This window comes from Setaria viridis, chromosome 2 (genome assembly GCF_005286985.2).
Source record: "Setaria viridis chromosome 2, Setaria_viridis_v4.0, whole genome shotgun sequence".
Taxonomy (NCBI): domain Eukaryota; kingdom Viridiplantae; phylum Streptophyta; class Magnoliopsida; order Poales; family Poaceae; genus Setaria; species Setaria viridis.
Genome location: NC_048264.2, coordinates 36,079,465 through 36,097,902, shown reverse-complemented (window position 1 = coordinate 36,097,902; position 18,438 = coordinate 36,079,465). Strand labels below are relative to the sequence as shown.

At 44.9% G+C, this 18,438-nt stretch overlaps 3 protein-coding genes across 5 annotated transcripts; all 3 read left to right on the top strand.

Moving 5' to 3' along the window:
- Positions 1–5,826, top strand: LOC117844561 (uncharacterized). 2 transcript variants are annotated; one of them, XM_034725263.2, is made up of 5 exons: positions 1–142; positions 1,206–2,179; positions 2,445–2,717; positions 2,844–2,935; positions 4,585–5,826. In XM_034725263.2, exons 2-5 carry the CDS (start codon positions 1,232–1,234, stop codon positions 5,507–5,509), a joined length of 2,238 nt encoding a protein of 745 aa, XP_034581154.1. In that variant the 5' UTR covers positions 1–142; positions 1,206–1,231; the 3' UTR covers positions 5,510–5,826. The 2 variants fall into 2 exon arrangements, with proteins under 2 accessions (XP_034581154.1, XP_072147593.1); XM_072291492.1 differs by lacking the exon at positions 1–142 and adding an exon at positions 166–536.
- A 2,130-nt stretch (positions 5,827–7,956) lies between these two features.
- On the top strand, positions 7,957–12,212 carry LOC117845919 (probable hydroxyacylglutathione hydrolase 2, chloroplastic). The gene is made up of 8 exons (XM_034726990.2): positions 7,957–8,166; positions 8,543–8,728; positions 9,382–9,585; positions 9,927–10,050; positions 10,695–10,795; positions 11,329–11,403; positions 11,481–11,579; positions 11,781–12,212. Exons 1-8 carry the CDS (start codon positions 8,092–8,094, stop codon positions 11,925–11,927), a joined length of 1,011 nt encoding a protein of 336 aa, XP_034582881.1. The 5' UTR covers positions 7,957–8,091; the 3' UTR covers positions 11,928–12,212.
- A 1,287-nt stretch (positions 12,213–13,499) lies between these two features.
- On the top strand, positions 13,500–17,868 carry LOC117846541 (3beta-hydroxysteroid-dehydrogenase/decarboxylase). 2 transcript variants are annotated; one of them, XM_034727748.2, is made up of 10 exons: positions 13,504–13,994; positions 14,111–14,281; positions 15,060–15,176; positions 15,255–15,334; positions 15,421–15,619; positions 15,818–15,935; positions 16,141–16,315; positions 16,437–16,593; positions 17,339–17,405; positions 17,500–17,868. In XM_034727748.2, exons 1-10 carry the CDS (start codon positions 13,530–13,532, stop codon positions 17,649–17,651), a joined length of 1,701 nt encoding a protein of 566 aa, XP_034583639.1. In that variant the 5' UTR covers positions 13,504–13,529; the 3' UTR covers positions 17,652–17,868. The 2 variants fall into 2 exon arrangements, with proteins under 2 accessions (XP_034583640.1, XP_034583639.1); XM_034727749.2 differs by lacking the exons at positions 17,339–17,405; positions 17,500–17,868 and adding an exon at positions 16,678–17,319 and having other exon boundaries at positions 13,500–13,994.
- Positions 17,869–18,438: the final 570 nt, after the last annotated feature.

The following is an 18,438-nucleotide window of genomic DNA, read 5'->3' as shown; positions in this document are numbered from 1 at the left end:
TGGTGGTCGGCGGAAGGAGCCCGCCCGGCGGCCCGGTTTCCCCCAGCCTTTCCTCCTTCCGCGCGCCCCACAGAGAGCCGGAGGAGGAGGAAAGCGGCGGGGAAGTGACCGCTTGGCGCCCCGCCCGGATTTCCGCCGAGAGGTTCGCCCCCTCCGATTCCTCGTGCTGCTAATCAGTGGTTTCCGTCTCCTCCCCCGCGTTCCTCCAAGATTTCTCCCTTCCCCCTTTCCTCTTCGACTTCGAGCGCTTGCCACGCCAGGGACCGAATTCCTGACGACGATTTCGCTTTGCGTTTGCCTTTGCGTTTGCACACAAGCAACTCTTTCCCCACATTTTTCTCCATCCAGGAGAACACATTCGTTCAGGACAACCACGGGGTTGGTTGGAGCCTGAACTGAAGTGGACGGTTGATTGCGAAGTATCTGCGTTCCTTGTTAAGCCCCCCTGCTAATTGCTTCGCTTCGAATTCAGCGGTTGTTTAAGGCTGCAGGAATTGATAGCGCAACCAGTTGTAGTGCTCTCTGCGCAAGATTTGGTTGGTGATGTTCTTCCACTCTCTTTCTCACTGCCCTCCCTTTTCATGATTTTCTTGTCGTGAAAAAAAGCTGGTTTGGGGACGACAGGACCACCGCCGCGCACATTGAATTTGATGCCATGATGACTTCCGGTGTTTGTTGAGCATGTTTCGGTTCGGACCGAATTCAATTCAATTCCTTACAAGCAAAGACATATATTCCCCAGACGTATCTCCTCCGTAACTTGCATTTCTAGCAGCAACATTTCTTGCATTTTTCACCTGTGCGCGCGTTTCAGGACGATTCTCGGAGCTTCAATCACTCACGTTGGATTGGTCTGCTCGATTTTCTTCCTCGTATTCTTTCTGAAATTATTGTTTGCCGCCGTACATTTCTTGCTCAATTTTCTTCTTCGTATCCTTTCTAAAATTATTGTCCGCCGCCGTGCATTCTTAAGATTCCATCCCGTACTCGCATCGCCCTGTGATTCTTAGTATGAGTAAATGCTATATCCCCAGTGACTTATGAGCCAGGTTTCTGCACATTATATCCACAAAAAGTTGTTACCTTTATTGCATTCAGGGGTGTTGGGTTTCACTTTTGTTAGGAATAGCCAGGCTGCCTGCCAGGTTTACTTCTAATTTTCTCCATGCCTTTATTTTGATAATCCCTTTTGTTCGATTGTGTAGAGTGATGCGCTTAAGGAGTTACGACAATGGCTTCATTGGTGCCTGGTGTCCTTGTGAAGCTCCTGCAGCATATGAACACCGATGTTAAGGTCGCCGGCGAGCATCGGTCCTCACTCCTTCAGGTTGTCAGCATTGTTCCAGCACTTGCCGGTAGCGATCTTTTTACCAACCAAGGATTCTACCTTAAGGTGTCTGATTCATCCCATGCGACCTATGTTTCCCTTCCGGAGGAGCAGCATGATCTCATCTTGAGCGACAAGATTCAGCTGGGCCAGTTCATCCATGTGGACCGCCTGGAGGCAGCCACTCCTGTTCCCATCCTTAGAGGAGTCCGGCCAGTTCCTGGTCGCCATGCTTGTGTTGGCACACCCGAGGATCTTGTGGTAACCAGCTCCTCAAATTTTCATGGCAGCAAGAAGGCACAACCAACAAATGGATTGAAGGATGCCAGCAGCTTGTCTCTAGAAAAGGAAACGAGCAAATTGGAGAAAATAAATGCTTCACGCAAGCCTACTGGAGCCGAAAATAAGAAGCCAATGCTCACCAAATCAAACTCTTCACTGTCGAAACAAGCTTTGAATGGGATTGGTGGTAAGAAGGAATCAGTTAAATCAAAGGTGAAACCAGCTATTACGAGGTCAACACCTTCGTCTCCAACAAGTGTCTATTCTCTACCTGCATCATTCGACAGATTCTCTAATGATCTGAAACAGAGAAATAAAGTAAAAGGAGCTGAGAAAGCATCATCTTCTAGGCTTTCCTTGTTAGAAAAGGCAGCTTCTGTTTTGAAGGTTACTACTGCCGGGAGGAAGTCCTCTGCCAGTAATCCGATCAGTAGCTCTGTGTTGAGTATTGGATCAGGGCCAAAGGCCTTAAGAAGAAGCTGGGAAGGAAACGTGGATATTAAAGGAAAAGGCAATTCAGAATCAAAGACAACGAAACCTGACAGGAAGTCTGATAACAAGATCCCTGTGGTATGTAATGTATTGACTCTATTGGTTATGATAGATAACTGCACTTGATGCATTTAATTTATGTGATTAGTGATCAGTGATATCCACCGCTTTCTCTTGAGGCTGGTTCAACTTTTAGGATTTCCAGTGACAATAGATAATGGAACCTGTATCTCATCATATCTGTTTATTATTGTCTCGTCCATGACATCGTGTGTAGCAAGGAAATGTGATGTCGTTCTTTTTCCCCCATTTGCATGAACCATTGTACATTCTTAATATGCAGACTCCTAGACGAAAAACACCAGTGGATGAGAAAGTGTCACGCAAAGATGATAGTGTGATTCAGAAAGCTGCTAGGAAGAGCACCGCAAGTGCTCCTTCAGATGATGCCGACAAAGCAGTTAAGAAGCATACTCCTACTGTAAAGAGAACTTCTGGGGTTTTGGGCAACTCAAATGCTACAAATTTAGTCAAGATTCCTCCCAATAGCAAAAAGCTAACAGATGCAAGCACTTCATGGACATCACTCCCTCCATCTCTTGCCAAACTAGGAAAGGTATGGCTATAGTTCATTGACGCAATTGATTTGGTTTTAAACTTTTGCTTGCACAATAGTGTGAAAGATCAAGCATTGCTGAGCGTTTTGATTTTAAATTGGCATACCATGTTGACTCTGTGACAGGAGCTTCTGAAGTACAGGGAATCAGCACAAATGGCTGCTGTTGAAGCCATGCAAGAAGCTTCTGCTGCGGAGAGCTTGCTCAGATGTTTAAGGTACTTTTTTCTTCTGGACACAAGCCCTGCAATCATGGCAATTTTGTATGCTTTCTAACTAGTTCTAGGCACATTTTTTTTATTGGTAGACTGCGACATACCATTTGATATATTCCCCATGACTCTGAGTTGTTTTGCTATCCGATCCATTCCTTTATCCTATCTTGTAGCTCCTAATGCACGCGTTCTTTTCAAACTGCGACTTTATTCTGTACTTAAATTTGGGCACAGCATCCCTAGCTTATAGATAATTATAGACATATGTTTGACACTTAGATGGCATCACATGCTTTGATGATCTGTCTATTAAATTATAATAGAAGAGAATCTTGTGATTTGATTGGGAATTCTGGCATATTTTGCTAGCTTCTATCCAATTACGCAAAGATATGGCACCTAGTAATGGCAGCATACTCTGCCTCCATTTAATTCAAACTAGAAAAGTTCTCGGTATGAATCAATCTTCTAATGAATTTCCAAGTTGGACTTGCACTCCTGTGCTCTTGTAGTTCAAATGCTGCATCTTCTACTATTTCGGTATTCTGGAAATCCTTTCATAGGAATGAGTCAACTATGCATCAAGGGCAAAGTCTTACGAAGCCTTCAAGGGTTTCACATGCATCTAGCCATAGACAGCCTTGATTGCCTGTTCCTGTGTTGATGAACATGCTAGATACAGGACTTGTGATCCGGCGCTAGGACAGGTGGTATCAGCTGTGCTTTTAGCAAAGCCTGCTGCTCATGGTCACATGGTTGGTTTGTGCTTGCACCTCACTGGGGCAAGGTCATGAACAACCCGTTGGTCTCATGGTCCAAATGTCTCAGTTCGAGCTGTCCAGCATGTTGCAATAATGCTATCAACCAGCTCGGTTGCTCCCTTTTGGAGCTCGACACCCATTCTGAGGTGGTCCCTGTTTCCCATCAACTTTTTTCTGATCTGAGGGCAGTTATTAGCTGTGAATGTTTTTACTTTTTACACATGGAGATTAACTTACATAACTTAACCTAGGTTTTGACTTTACCAGAAGATCTGAAGTTGAAACATAGTCGGCATTCTGAGTTACTACTATCTGTTTAACATTTGTGAAGCCCCAATTTGGACATGCTAGAAAGTACAAACTTGCAGATGGTACAACCCAGAGAACAAAAAATGATCTTGTATTGTGGTATACAGGTTTGCACACAGTCCTGGCCTTGGCGTGTACTGTGTGTTAGTTTTGCTTGTTGCCATCTACATGGTCCAGTCCAGGACATGGATCGACATGTCTGTGAACTGTCTCCGCGAACCATGCTATTGCACTGTATAATGATGCTTAAGATGTTGCACTGGACAAACAGGAAGTTTCTCCTGCTGTACTTGGAGGAGCTGCCTGCTGTTGTCTTCTACTAAAAGCACCTGTTTATTTACATTGCTAGCTCCAGTATGTTCTCACGTCAATCATATGATTGCTAGTGTTAAATTCTCTGTAAAATGTCTAGATTGCAACTCGATGCTGAAAAAATTACTGTCTCGTGATATATAAATGTCAGGGAAGTTCTACAGCAAGACCTGCAGCATAATGCCATTTTTTGCTGTATTTCTTTTTTCTTTTCTTGTACTATTTAGTAGTTAGTTACTGACCTCGTCTGCCTTATGTTGGCTGGAGCAGCTCGTACGCCGAGGTGAGCTCCACGGCGGAGGAGCAGAACCCGCAGCCGGCCGTGGAGCAGTTTCTCACCCTCCACGCCGCGCTCTCGCGGGCAACAGTGATCACCGACACCCTCACCAAGCCTACCGCCTCTGTGGCTTCACCGGACCGGTCGGCGGCCAGCGACGTGGGGACGGTGGCCTCCACCACCGACGAGGAGGCCGCGGCAGTCGCGGCCGAGCGCCGGAGACGAGCAACGTCATGGGTGAGCGCCGCTCTGGCCACAGACCTGTCCGCCTTCGGCCTCTACAACCTCAAACCAGTCCCCGCCACGGTCTCCTCGCCGTTGGCCGTGGTGGTCGTCGACGAGTCCTCGAAGCCGGCTGCGGCCGCGGCCACGGTTACGAAATCATCGCCGTCGCCTAAGTCGCGGATGTCCCCCGCGAAGGGCAAGGCGAGGACGGGCCCTGGCGCTACGGCGGCCGCAGCGGCGCTGACGACGACGCCCGCGCCGCCGGAGTGGGAGAGGGGAGGAGGCGCGGACGAGAGGGGCGAGCTGGCGAGGCGGCTCGGGGAGGAGTCGAGGGGCTGGTTCCTCGGCTTCGTGGAGCGGTTCCTGGACGCGGACGTGGCGGCGGCCGCGCCATGGGACCGGGAGCGCGCGGCCAGGATGCTCCCGCAGCTGAAGCGCGTCAATGACTGGCTCGGCGAGATCGGGAAGCGCAGCGAGGCTCCTCCACCGACGCTGCCGGACGCGGACGGTGAGGCGGCAGCCGCAAGCACCGCCCCCGTCGCCGCGAACGGCGGCCTAGGCGTGCCCGAGGAGACGATCGAGCGGCTAAGGAAGAAGATCTACGAGTATCTCCTCACCAACGTCGACTCCGCCGCCGCAATGCTCGGCGGCGGCGGCGGGCCGACCGCGCCGACAAACGGGAAGAAGGGCTGACACGTGGATTGGGCCGGTAGCAGTGTGAAATTTGATTGGGCCAAAAAATGGGCTTGGCTAGCTAATCTAGGCTTTCTCTTGTTTCTTTACTGGGCTTTTGTGATTTTCTCTTGTTTCCGTTCTTTCTTCGAGGGTTTATTACAGGAAAAAGAAAAGGTGATGAAAAATTGACCTGTATTTATCACTGATGACGACTGGGTGGCTCCGAAATAATTATATTGCTCGATTGGATGGGTTTGTTCTGATTTTTTCGGGCTGGAAAGTGATTCTTTGCCTGAATATTATCTGCCCACCTCATCCATGTTCTTTTCCATCCATCTCAGTGGAAGTTTTATAGAGAGTTTTATCTGCATTAATTTCTATACCATATTAACAATTTTGCTGATTTGAGGGTCTTTACGAGGAGAGGGAGGATGTAGTTTCATGAAATGAGAGGAGTTTCATCCCATGAAACCTATAGTTACCTAGTTTGCGTGATGACATTAAAAATGGCTTAATAAACATCTTTGACCTTCGGAGTAACCGAGGAAAATCTCTTGCGCTGTCACGTGCTGGTCTGTGTAGTCAAAGTGTCACCCACTCGCACGGAACATGCTTAATTAAATCGGCCGTGCCGTTAATAATTGAAGATCAACGAAGTACTACTCTCTATCCAACGAAGGAAGGCTGTTCATTAATCTTCAAAACTTATTCCATGAAGAGTATTCATGTAACTTTCGGACAACCTAATAAAGACCCTCATGCAGAGCTGAGCCGGCAAAAATCGAGGCCCTATACTAAACTCTAAAATGAGGCCTACCTCCCCAAAAAATATGACTATAAATAAGATATATGATATATATCATAATAAGATATATCAAAAACCCTACTTATTCGACTTTTGCTTTCATAATCTTTAATTGAATTGCTTCATTCTTGTGACTCTTTTCTAACAAATTTATCCATAGCACTCTTTTGAGATTGAGTTAAATCCACTATTCTTTATTTTTTCTTACGTTTTTGTTTTTTCTTACGTTTTTTAACCAGATTCATACTTTCTAGACCGGTTTGCAGAAGACATGACTACAATCTTGGATTGGAACACTAGATTATCTAGAACTAGAACAAAGATTATTGAACACCTAAATGGATCAATATTATATTAGTCATCACCCATCAACATTGATTAAAATATTGAAAATTAATTGAACCAGATTAGTATACCTGGAGCGATCGATCACAATTGACAGATCGATTGGTGAAAAGAAAGTCTTCTACAGCTGTATTGGTGCCGATCCTGATTCCCGACCCGACCCGACGCCGCGGACACACTGCGCACCGCCGGCACGACGGCACCCTAACCGGCGAATTGGCGATCGGCGAAAAGCATTTTAAAGGAAGCAGGGCCACACGCAGAGCACCGTGACCAGAGTTGACACGGGGAAACGTGCTGCGCCAGTGCGCCACCAACGACGTGCCGACGTGACTGCACACTGCACGGCCGACGTGACCGACGAGCGACGCGTCATGCACGACAGATGAACTCCTGTGAGTCCGCGACCTGGTAGTCTGGCACCTGCGCGGCGCTGCGCCTACCGCCTAGAAGGCTAGAACCAGGCCACCAGGGTCCAGGGCCTATACGGGCATACGGCTATACCATATAGAAGTCAGCAGGTTGGTAGGCCCCTGCAATTTTGGGGACCCTGTTCCATTGAACCTCTTGCATATGCATGGGCTCAGCTCTGCCCTCATGCTACCTTCTGGCTCAGTTAGCAAATCGATCATTTACTACCACCATCGATGCTCGAGTTACAATTCCTGCAAGCGTGTATGCATAATTAATTTTAATCGGTAATCCATCCGATTAAGAAGAATTATTAGGAGTACTTTTAACTTTTAGCATTACGATATCTTATCTAAATTTTTCTCGTATTCAAAGAGGTCAAGCATCGCGCTACTATCAACAAACAAACAGTTTACCACAGCAAAAGGCATTTGCAATTTCTTTTTACCAAACAAAGCACCGATAAATTTTGTGTGTATGGTGTGGAGCCATATGGCCTAGCATCCTATAAAAGACAAAAAAGGCCCGAGTTCGCCTGAGCTTTGCGCATAGAAAATTCAAAGCGAATCGCCACAAAATCGTGTGGAAATGCTTGGTCTGGTTACGAGCGCGAGGCGGCCGGGACTCACGGAATTTCCCAGCTAAGAAGTGTGGCACGCGCCGGCCGTGCACCGCACCTTTGGAGAGAACACGCGGCTCCGTCCAAGTCCAACTGTCCCAACCGGGGAGCGATCACGAGCGCCTGACGTCGGCCCCACGCCACGCACCGCTTCGCGGCCCCATCGGCACCGTCGATCGCCCGACGGACCGTCCAGATCAACAGGGGAAGACATCCCCGAGGGGCCGTGTGGACCCGGCGCGGGCGAGCCAGCGCCATCACAGCCGGCCAACCTCTCCGTCTCCTTTCCCCCTACTCGCCGTGCCGTCCCCCCTCCTCCCCCTCCCTCTCTCCTCGCTCCCCACGCCACGCATCGCCTCGTCTCCTCGGAAGGCGGCAGCGCCCCGCGAGCACGGGAAGGAAGGGAGGGAGGGAGCGGGGATGAGGATGTTGTCGAAGGCGTGCTCGATCGTGGCCTCCTCCCTCCCGCGCTGCTCCTCCTCCGCCGCCCCCACGGTCGCCTCTCACCCCCCCCCCCCCCCCCCCCCCCCTCTCTTCCTTCTTCGCGGTGGTTCTCGTCGGGGGTTTGGATCTGGGGGTCGGGGATTTCCGTCGGGGCGCGTTGCCGCGGACTTTAACTGCCTCGGTTCCAGCCAACGGAACTTGTCTGTTTCGCGCACCGGTCCCTGGGTTCTCGCGTAATCGAGGAGTGCCAGTTGTTTATCGTTTCTGTACTTATTCCTTTACTCTAGCTACTAGTTTTTGTGTGAATTTGCGCGGTGTGGAGATGGGATTGGTGTTTAGTCACCGTAATTTCGCTGCGTGTGTAGTTCTCTGCGAATTTCAGTTTTGAGAAATTTCGGTCTGGTTCTGTTGTCTACTTGTCTTGCAGATGAGAGGGCAGCCGTCCTTGCTGCCGAGCGTGCGGAAGCAATGGCTCGGGAAGCCTCTGCTGTACGGAATCGGCTCCCTGTTGGTCATGCCGCTGAGGACGCTGCATGGAGTAGGGCGTGTGTTTGGCGCAGGGCGCTTCCTCTGCAACATGACCAGCGTCTCATCTTCCTTGCAAATTGAGCTTGTAAGCGCTCCTAGCTAACCAATGTGTTGTTATTCAGACTTAATGTTGTTGATTGTTTGATTAACACTTGTCAATGTAAGTGCCTCGATGCTGTATTGAGTATTGACATAGGAGTGCTCTGTAGTAGGCAATCAGCAGTTGAAACTAGTTGTGATGTGCTTCTTAGAATTGGATGGCATGGCTTTGTAGCAAGAAAGACAAGGTCATAAGGCCATTTTTATCAGGAAAGAGCACTTGTTCCCGAAAAGAAGTCTCTCTTATAGTCTTATTCTTCTTCCATTCCATGAGTTATTCCTTCAATCATGCCTGGCTTTTCATCTATCCTCTACCTACAATGATATGGACAGGACACCTTAGACTGTCTTTACGACTGACATTTTCAAGCATGCATTGGTGGGCCACATAATTGTCAAATCATTTGTTCGTAGTGTCTTCCAGACAGATTGGCTACCCTTCATAAGATGGAAGCATAAAGAAATTGCAGGCATTGTTACAAATAGGGAAAACTATTAAAGAACCAGAATTAATTCATTTTCCAAAAGACTTTGTTTATCAATATATTACTCTTCCTACTGCCTGTAGATTTCTTGTCATTCAATCATATTTCTGAGCATCCTAAGTATTCATCAGCAAATATTGTTGTTTCTGTGCAGGTACCATGCCTTCGAGATAACTATGCATATATCCTGCATGATGTTGATACTGGAACAGTTGGAGTGGTGGACCCTTCTGAGGCTATGCCTATTATAAATGCATTGGAAAAGAGAAATCAGAACTTGACCTATATACTGAACACTCATCATCACTACGACCATACTGGTGGAAACTTGGAACTGAAGGCAAAATATGGTGCAAAGGTATAGATTTGGGCTCTTTCCTCTCTTTTCTTTTCTTTCATTGTTTAGCAACTCTGAGACAGTGTGTGACACAATCAAAATGTATATTATTATGAACTGAACTGAATTATATAGGTCTATACTCAAGGCTGGGCTTACAATGAACATTTTACATTGCCATTCATTACACTTATCAGTAATGTATCTGTCAAATTCAAGATGTTTAGTAATTTTCAAGGTAGCTGAAGTTTAAAATCCAGAAGATAATGATGATTGTTTCTCAAGTAGTCAAATATCTAATGTGAAGTTGATAGATATGTTGTCTGCTTTCATCTTCTAACAGTCGTAGACATTATTCTTAGGTTATTGGTTCTGAAAAGGACAGGGATAGAATTCCTGGCATTGACATCACTCTTAAGGAGGGTGACACATGGATGTTTGCTGGTCATCAAGTTCTTGTACTGGAAACTCCTGGGCATACTTCAGGTTGTTATTAGAAATTTCTTCTAACTCATCTTATGTCTTCTCTTATGTTCAATTTGAATATTGTAAGTGTAAGTCCTGCTATGTACACAAAGGCTTCACATTACATCATCAACAACAAAAGGGTAAGCTAAAGGAAAAACTCATATAAGCCGCCAGCTAAAAGGAAAATTTAATAAAATATGAAAAAACAAAAAAGGAAACACAAGGGACTTCTCATCAGTTGTTACATTGGAGATATATTTTTGCATCAACATGAGGAGAACAATATAGTTCTGTTCATGGAAGCTGAGGGATGCCCGCCCTCTTCTTCTCCCCTTGTTTTCACATTAGGAGCGCACTAAAAGTTTCACACTACGTTGCCCACCAGATGTTTGCCTTATCACATCTGTGTGACTGTTTTCTATAGAACTTATTTTAAAATTTATAAGTTGTTCTAAACACTGCTTTTCTCTTGTTGCTATGATAAAATATGTGAGTTGTGGCAGACTGGCAGTGCTTGTTACAAAACATGTTCGAAGCAATCAAAGTCGTTGTATTTCTTAGAAAAAGCAAACAGAGAATACATCTTATGTTTCTTTTTTTGGCAAAAGAAGTTACTAGCGCAATTTGGTTCACTTCATTGATTTTTCATGTATTTCTATCAGGTCATGTGTGCTATTATTTTGCTGGTTCTGGAGCCATATTTACAGGTGACACGTTGTTCAATCTATCATGTGGAAAGCTTTTTGAAGGGACTCCACAGCAGGTTTGCTTTTACTGGCTTGCAAACTCTTCTGTTTTCATCTAAGTTTTCATGTAAATTGTAATAAGATACTTAAAATTCTTGTATGTCTGGTTTATTTTTTCTACTCAACTTTGTAACAAGCTAGTTCCTTTGTTGTGCTTTTACTTCAGCAAATAAGTCCTTTAATTGTGATTAATACACATAATGTTGGAGCTTCTGATGTTTTATATGATTTAAATTATGTCTTAAATGCAACTATTATAACTTGTAAACAATGAGTAAGTAAAATTCATTATATGAAACTGAAATATCAAAAAAAAGGTACGAACTTTAATCACCGAGTCCTTTGCACATTATGTTCAGTAGTGTACTTACATTTATTTGAACATCAAATGGGACAATCGTGATCAAATCCAACTACTGGCACTTTGGACTTTGACGATTTAATATGAATTTATAAGGTTGTGAACTCTTGGTAGTTTTATTGATCGTCAATGGCTCAGTGCATTTTTTTCCTTTTGCATAGATTTTTGACCATTTTATCCTTACTGCAGATGTATTCCTCACTCCAGAAAATTATAGCTCTGCCTGATGAGACGAAAGTATACTGTGGACATGAATATACTTTGGTTAGTAATTTTTCATTTCAGGTCAAAAACTTTCCTGCATTGACCCGCTATTTAATGCTTAATGTTCCTCCCTGCAGAGTAATTCAAAATTTGCCCTGAGTGTAGAACCAGGAAATAAAGAATTACAGGAATACGCTGCAAATGCAGCTGAGTTGCGCAATAAAAATATACCCACGGTAATATGACTTGTTCCCAGTCTTTGCTTGATAAACTAATGTTTCTTAGACGCGATATCATGCATTGTTTACTTTCCCATTCTTATGAACATTTCTGAATGCATGATGTGTAAGATATACCACTGATGGGTTGATCAAATACTTAAGTGGACTATATTTCCACCCCTTCTCTGACTTTAATCCAAGTTTCATGTTTACCAGGTGCCAACAACAATTGGGAGAGAGAAACAGTGCAATCCTTTCCTGCGGACCTCCAATCCAGAAATTAAGAGTACTCTGTCCATTCCAGATCATTTTGATGAAGACCGTGTGCTTGAAGTTGTCCGTCGAGCAAAAGATAACTTCTGACTAACAAAAGGAAATTCTCGTGACATGACAACTATCTTGTTAAAGTTCGGACAAAGAAACCCCTAAGACACAAGAAATGTAGGAAAGAAAGGTATATAAGTTTGGGCTAGATTTTGAAATGCTTCGGCAAAATTGTGTCGAGTGTATGTAGCTTGGGCAGTGCTTGTCTATAGCAGCCAGTGATTCTTTTGTCTACTACAAATAAGCATGTTCTGCCATCATCTACTCTGTAAAAAGAACGTGAGTCAGCTGTTCGATAGTTTAATCTCAGTTCTTGCTCTTCAATACGTTCGTGTTGTCTTGATGGTCTATTAGACAATGGAGAATGCTCACCGAATGTTCTGACGCTGTGACATTGCACGAATCAAATGTATTTTTGAAGCCGCACGAATCCGGGATCAACATTGCAATGCTTGTTAGTGTACTTCTAGCTGCCTTGTACGTAAGGTACATGCAATGTGTCCTTTGGTTGATGGCATATGAATACCAGGCTTGGATTTCACGTCACATTTTGATAAGGGAGTGTCTATAGTACACTCGAGTACCCCCGCGCCCGCAACCGCCGCCGGATAAACCTGCCGCCGGCGACCTTCCTTTACAGCCGCTGCTCCATAGAAATCCCCCACCCCAAACCCCAGAACACTAACTAGGTCGTTGGTTCGCTGCACACTCGCCGTGGTTGAGGAAGATGGCCGGAGCCTCGCCTTGGTTGAGGAAGATAGCCGCCGGAGTCTCCAATCATGCACTGTGGCAGCAGCAGAAAAAATCGAGTGCTGGGAAGCTCTGAAACACCCGAGCACTCGTTAGCTTTTCCCTTTGATAAAAGTGGTGTTCAATCATCAACCGTGCCGAAAAAGGAAGCATAAAACGAAGCGTCATGATTCTGGCAAGCTGAACTGTCGGTCCGTCATAGTTTGGAAGCTGTACGCCGACCAAATTGTCCAAGGGCCTCTTGCTAAACTTTAGTTGCTAAAAGTTGCTAAACTTTAGTTGCTAAACTTTAGCAAAAGCTGTTTGGATACTCTTGGTAAAAAGCATTTAATGAGCTGTAAAAAGATTTATCTAACCTTATTAAAGGTGCGCAGGAGGAGAGAGACGAGCAATAAATGAGGGGTATAGGTTGTCCAGCCCACCTTTTAGTAAGTTTTAGCAACCAAAAACTTGCTAAAATGCTAAACTTTAGCAACTCAACTTTAACAAGTTTTAGCAAGGGTGTTTAGCAGTTTAGCAGCTAAAAGTTGCTAAACTTTAGCAAAAAAAGGTGAAACCAAACACCCCCTTGACCGTTCATCCCAGAAGCAGCCAAAAGTTACATGAGCTTAGCTATTGTTTTCGCGGAAAGCATGAGGCAGATTGCTCTTTGGTTGTCGAAAGAAAAGCTTTGATTCCATGAGCTGTTCGGTTAAGCACGAATCCATGGTCCCCAGCCTGTATCGAACCTGATGTACAATTGTGCATGCTCTAGTTTTCACGGTGGCAAATAAAAATATTTTTCGGAAACAAAAACAAAATCAGCTGAAAAAGATACGAACGAAAACCCCTTTTGCTCCCTCCCCATTTCGCCTTGTCCCCCACCTCCGTCCCACTCCCACCCCACCCGCGATGGCGACCGCCGAGGCCGGCCCGACCACGGGCAAGCCCGCCTGCGCCGTCACCTTCGGCCGCTCCACCCTCCTCGGCCGCCACCTCGCCGCCGCGCTCGCCGCCTCGGGCCGCTGGTCGGCCGTCGCCGTCGTCGACCCCTCCCCTTCCCCGCCCCCACCGCCGGCCTCCCCCCTCGTCCGCCACCACGCCGTCGACCTCTCCGACCCCGCGGGCCTCGCCTCCGCGCTCGCCGGAGCCGCGGCCGTCTTCCATGTGGACGCGACCACCGCCGCCGCCTCCGGGAGCGACGGGTCCTTCCTCTCCCTCCACCGCCTCGCCGCCGAGGGCACGAGGCGGCTCCTCGCGGCCTGCCGCGCGTCCGGCGTGGGGAGGGTGGTGTACACAGGCTCGGCCGACGTGGTGGCCGCCGGCGCCCGGGATGTGGTCAATGCCGACGAGGACTCCGCGCCCTACCCTGACAAGGTGTGGTGGCTCGCGACATTGCATTTCCTCGGCGTGATCTGCTCGGCTTTGGGATCCTTGGTTTTGGAGGTAGTGCCGTGGAGTGATGGCTGCTTGGTTTTTGCTTGTCGGCGCAGTTTGGGAACGCGGTGAGCGAGCTGAGGGCGCAGGTGGAGATGATGGTGCTGGGTGCGGACGGGGTGGACGGGATGCGGACATGCGTGCTGCGCCCGAGCAATATGTTCGGGCCTGGCGATTCGAGCCTGCTGAGGTTTGTTGCTGGATATGCAAGGTCTCCCTTGGGCAAGGTATTCCAAACTGAAATTGTCTCCACATTCAGATGTTTGCACCTCAATTTCTTATGTGGAAGAACTACATAGCGATTGATTCCGTATTAACATGATTAGTGAACTGAGGGGAGCTAATGATACATGGACGCAACACATATTATTTATAGCATGGAGCTTAATGTGCCATAAAATGATGATTTGGTAAATATGCATAGAGCTCTGCTGTTGCTGTAGACCTATAGATTTTCCATTTCAATATGTGATTAAGAATTGTGTTACAATTCATCTTGCGTTTCTGTGGTGACAATAGGATGTTAGAAAAGCATGTACAGTGTGTTAATACCTGGTTGGTGGTAACTCTGCTAGCATTCCTCTGTTTTGGCGATCAGTAGTGATTCCAGATCACGGATTCTTGATTGCTATTTGAATTAATGGATCTGGTAGAGAGAGCATTACTCTCCCAGTTGGTTATGTCTAATTTTTGAGTGAATTGCTACTGTTCATTAAGCAGATGATTCGGTAGGTATAATATTTCACGATTGGAACTGGACCTAGAGCAGTCTGGGCTTCTGTTTGGGAGATGCAATATGGATTTCTATTCATTTTCCCTTTTCAATTATTAGGCTCCTTTTAGCTGACGCAGTTGCTGCTTGTGCATCTTCTGAAGAGAAAATTGCATATCTGTCACTTCCTTGAACCCAATCTAGGATTTGCTATTTTAAAAACATGAACTACAAACTTTACCCAAGCCTCTTTGAACTATGAAATACTGGTTTTCTTAAGCAGTTCTTTTCAGTTTGTAATAGGTGGTGGCAGTAACATGTCTGACTTTACCTATGTGGAAAATGTGGCCCATGCCAATATTTGTGCTGAGCAAGCCTTGTGTTCAAATGCAGCTTCTGTTGCTGGGAAGGTACATTTTTACAGATAAAAGTGCTATGTTTCAGTGATATTACTTTTATGGTTAATTCTGTGCACTGAACTTTTACAGCCATTTTTTGTTACCAATGATGAACCTATGGAAACATGGGAGTTTATGAATTGCATAATGGAAGCTATGGGCTGTCAGAGGTATTTCTCCCTCCCTCTTTGCCCCTCTCTACTCTTTGAAGTCAACTCGTGAAGTTAACATGTGATGTTGTTTCTCATCCATTTAGGCCCAGGATTAATCTTCCTGCCAAGATGTTATTGTCTGCGGCCTTGTTCTCCAATATGATTCGTCACAGGCTTGGTTTTCAAATGTTTTCCACTCCTCTTCTGCATCCAGATACAATATACTTCTTGTCATGCACAAGAACTTTTAACACTTCAAAAGCTAGAAGATTACTTGGGTACTACCCAATTGTATCATTGGAGGTGAGCTTGTTTTCTTACCATGCTGTATTGCAATCACGAACATTCCCTTTGATCATCTTTGGTACTCTGCAATCATTCTGCATCTGTATTGCTTAATATATTTCTCATAAAAGACACATGAGGCCTCTACAAAGGCTTTCTGTTTCTTGCAATGCAGATGCTAATAGCTAATACATTTCAATGTTTAATATGTATCAGGATGGAATTATGAGAACTGTCAGGTCATTTTCAGAACTATCAGATAATTTGGGTTTCTCGAGGAAACAGCGCTCCTGTGGATCATCGAAAGCAGATAAGCTGTTAGGAAGTGGAACAGGTGACACGGCCCTTTTTCTTCAAAAAAAAAAAAATAGCCCTCTGGTATTTTTTGCTTTCCGCCAAATTGAATGAACAAGAGCCTTGGATACCAAAATTTTCTGATGCAGTTGTGTAGAACTCTTTTCATTTTTATTTAAGTACCGGTCACTTCATTGTGATTTATATATGTTTTCCCCTGTTGACATGTTACGTTTCTACTGCAGCTGCTGATATTCTTCTTTGGAGGGATGAAAAGAGAACCTTTTCATTTGTGACAGTATTGTTTCTGCTTTTCTACTGGTTCCTGCTTTCAGACAGAACTTTTGTTTCGTCAGCTGCCAAATTTCTTCTAGTGACCTCCCTTGCTCTTTTCATCCATGGTGTGCTGCCGTCACAAGTGTATGTATTTTGGTTGTTCAGCTGTCTTTTGAGTACACTAATTTGATGTGGGTGTTCCCCAGTCAACGCAGAAGAATTTTGTATATGATGTCTGAGTACTGAAGTTGAACTCCTGTTGCAGGTTTGGTTTTACAGTTGAGAAAGTTACTTCTGATCATTTTGAAGTATCACACTCAGCATTGAGGAATTCACTGATGTGCCTGGCTTCTGCATGGAATGGGGGCATTCATAAACTGAGGGTTCTAGCAGAAGGCGAAGACTGGAGTACCCTTTTAAAGGTTGGTGTTCAGCTTTGTTGAGAATCATCTCCTGGAAGCTATATTTTGTTAGAATACCCTATGTGATGTGTCCTTTTCCATTAGGTACCACCTATCAAGTTTGGGCTCTTGAGCCCACACATGGCATTTGAATTTTATTTGTTTCGGGGATTGAGGTCCAGTAGGTGTATTATCTCTAGCATATTCATAAGCCATCTTTTCTTTTTCTGACAGTTACATGATTAGATTGAGTTGTCTTGAATAAATTTTAATATATATGCACTTTTACTATTCTAGATGTTTCTGCAGTTTGTCTTAAAAAAGATATCTGTGAAGTCATGTTAAGTGATTTAAGCCTTCGGTTAGCTTGATATGCTTTTGGCTTCTATTCAGCCAGAAATAATATATATATATGGGGGTAAACTGCCTTCCTGTATCTAAAATACACTGTTTCTTTCATCATGTTTAGTTGATGTTTGTGAACTACTCAGTTTATTAGTTGTTAGAAGCAGCCATTCGTTCTATATCTCAATCAGTTAATAACTCACCCTGTCTAAATAATCCTTCTTGATTAATGGTGTTTAGAAGGATCAATAAAATAGCGACAGGTTTTCCTCAACAAAAAGATAGGCTTTATTGAAGAAAGTCACTGCAAATCAATACTACATGACAGGGAGAACGTAGCTGTTTTGTTGTAGGAATGGTACAATTATGAAAAAAGGTTCCTGTGTTATAAATGATCCATGGTTTCTTCGCTATATTGCAGGTATTTGCATTTTTGTACAGCATCAAGCTATTGTTGAACTTTCAATTCAGATTTCTGATGGGTCTTGGTAAGGGATTATATTTTGCCACTAAGTTGTGCTCAACTGCTCATTTACTGTTGCAGAACAAATTTATCATCAGATTCTCTTCTCCTGTATGCAGTATTGGCATCCTTGTTCATTGTCTTCATAGTCTATGAACAATGCGAGGAAGAAATTGACAGCTTGGTGTCAAATGCTTCTTTCAAAATCAAGTGGCTAATGGACAGAGTAGTCGAACGCATGCCGGCGTCTTTGAAGGCATATATATCCTAGAGCAGACATCCATGAACATGACCTAGTTATGCTTTGTTGCTAGAACACATTTCACATACTTGAAGCTGTTGTTACCATTGCGCTTCTGTCTGTAAATTGGCCTTAGTTCCTTTATGCTAACATGCTTTGTACAATTTACCCGAATTTGCTTACTGCTGTTTAGAATCTGTGAGTTGACATACAGCAAGATTCTATGCAAAGTTTATGGCTGGTGTAAGCGTCGTTCCATTTGGTATGCGGTTTCACAATGTTGGCTAGCTGCGCAGCTGCCTGTGTTTCATGCTCACGCATGGTGTGCCCGTACCAAACGATCAAATATTTTGTGTATTCTGTACTGAATAAAGTTTGGGCTTTCAGGTGGTGCGGCAGGGAGGGATTGTGGTGCAAAGATTGGCCGTGTGTAGATAGTTCTACCAAGCCTTGCTTTATCTTCCGTTCTTCCTGTCACGCCACCTGTATCGTCCAGCTGTCTTCCTCTCCCAATAGCGTGGCCACTGGCCACATCGAGCATTGTTCCATAACATGCCTCAAGAAGTCAAGAGATACTATAATTTATGTGTCAATTGCAATAAAAAAAAGTAATGGTGGAGAGAAACTGCTATGTCCGTTGCCAACACACAGTAGTGAAGCGCGCTCACGTAAAACAGACAGTAAAGCAAAATACGAACCATACGTATCACACACGAATTTAAATGTTATAGAATGATGTAATCTATCATCGGTCTCTACAGCATAACACATTACAGTATTGTATATGACCAGCAAGCACAACTCAGGATCATATGAA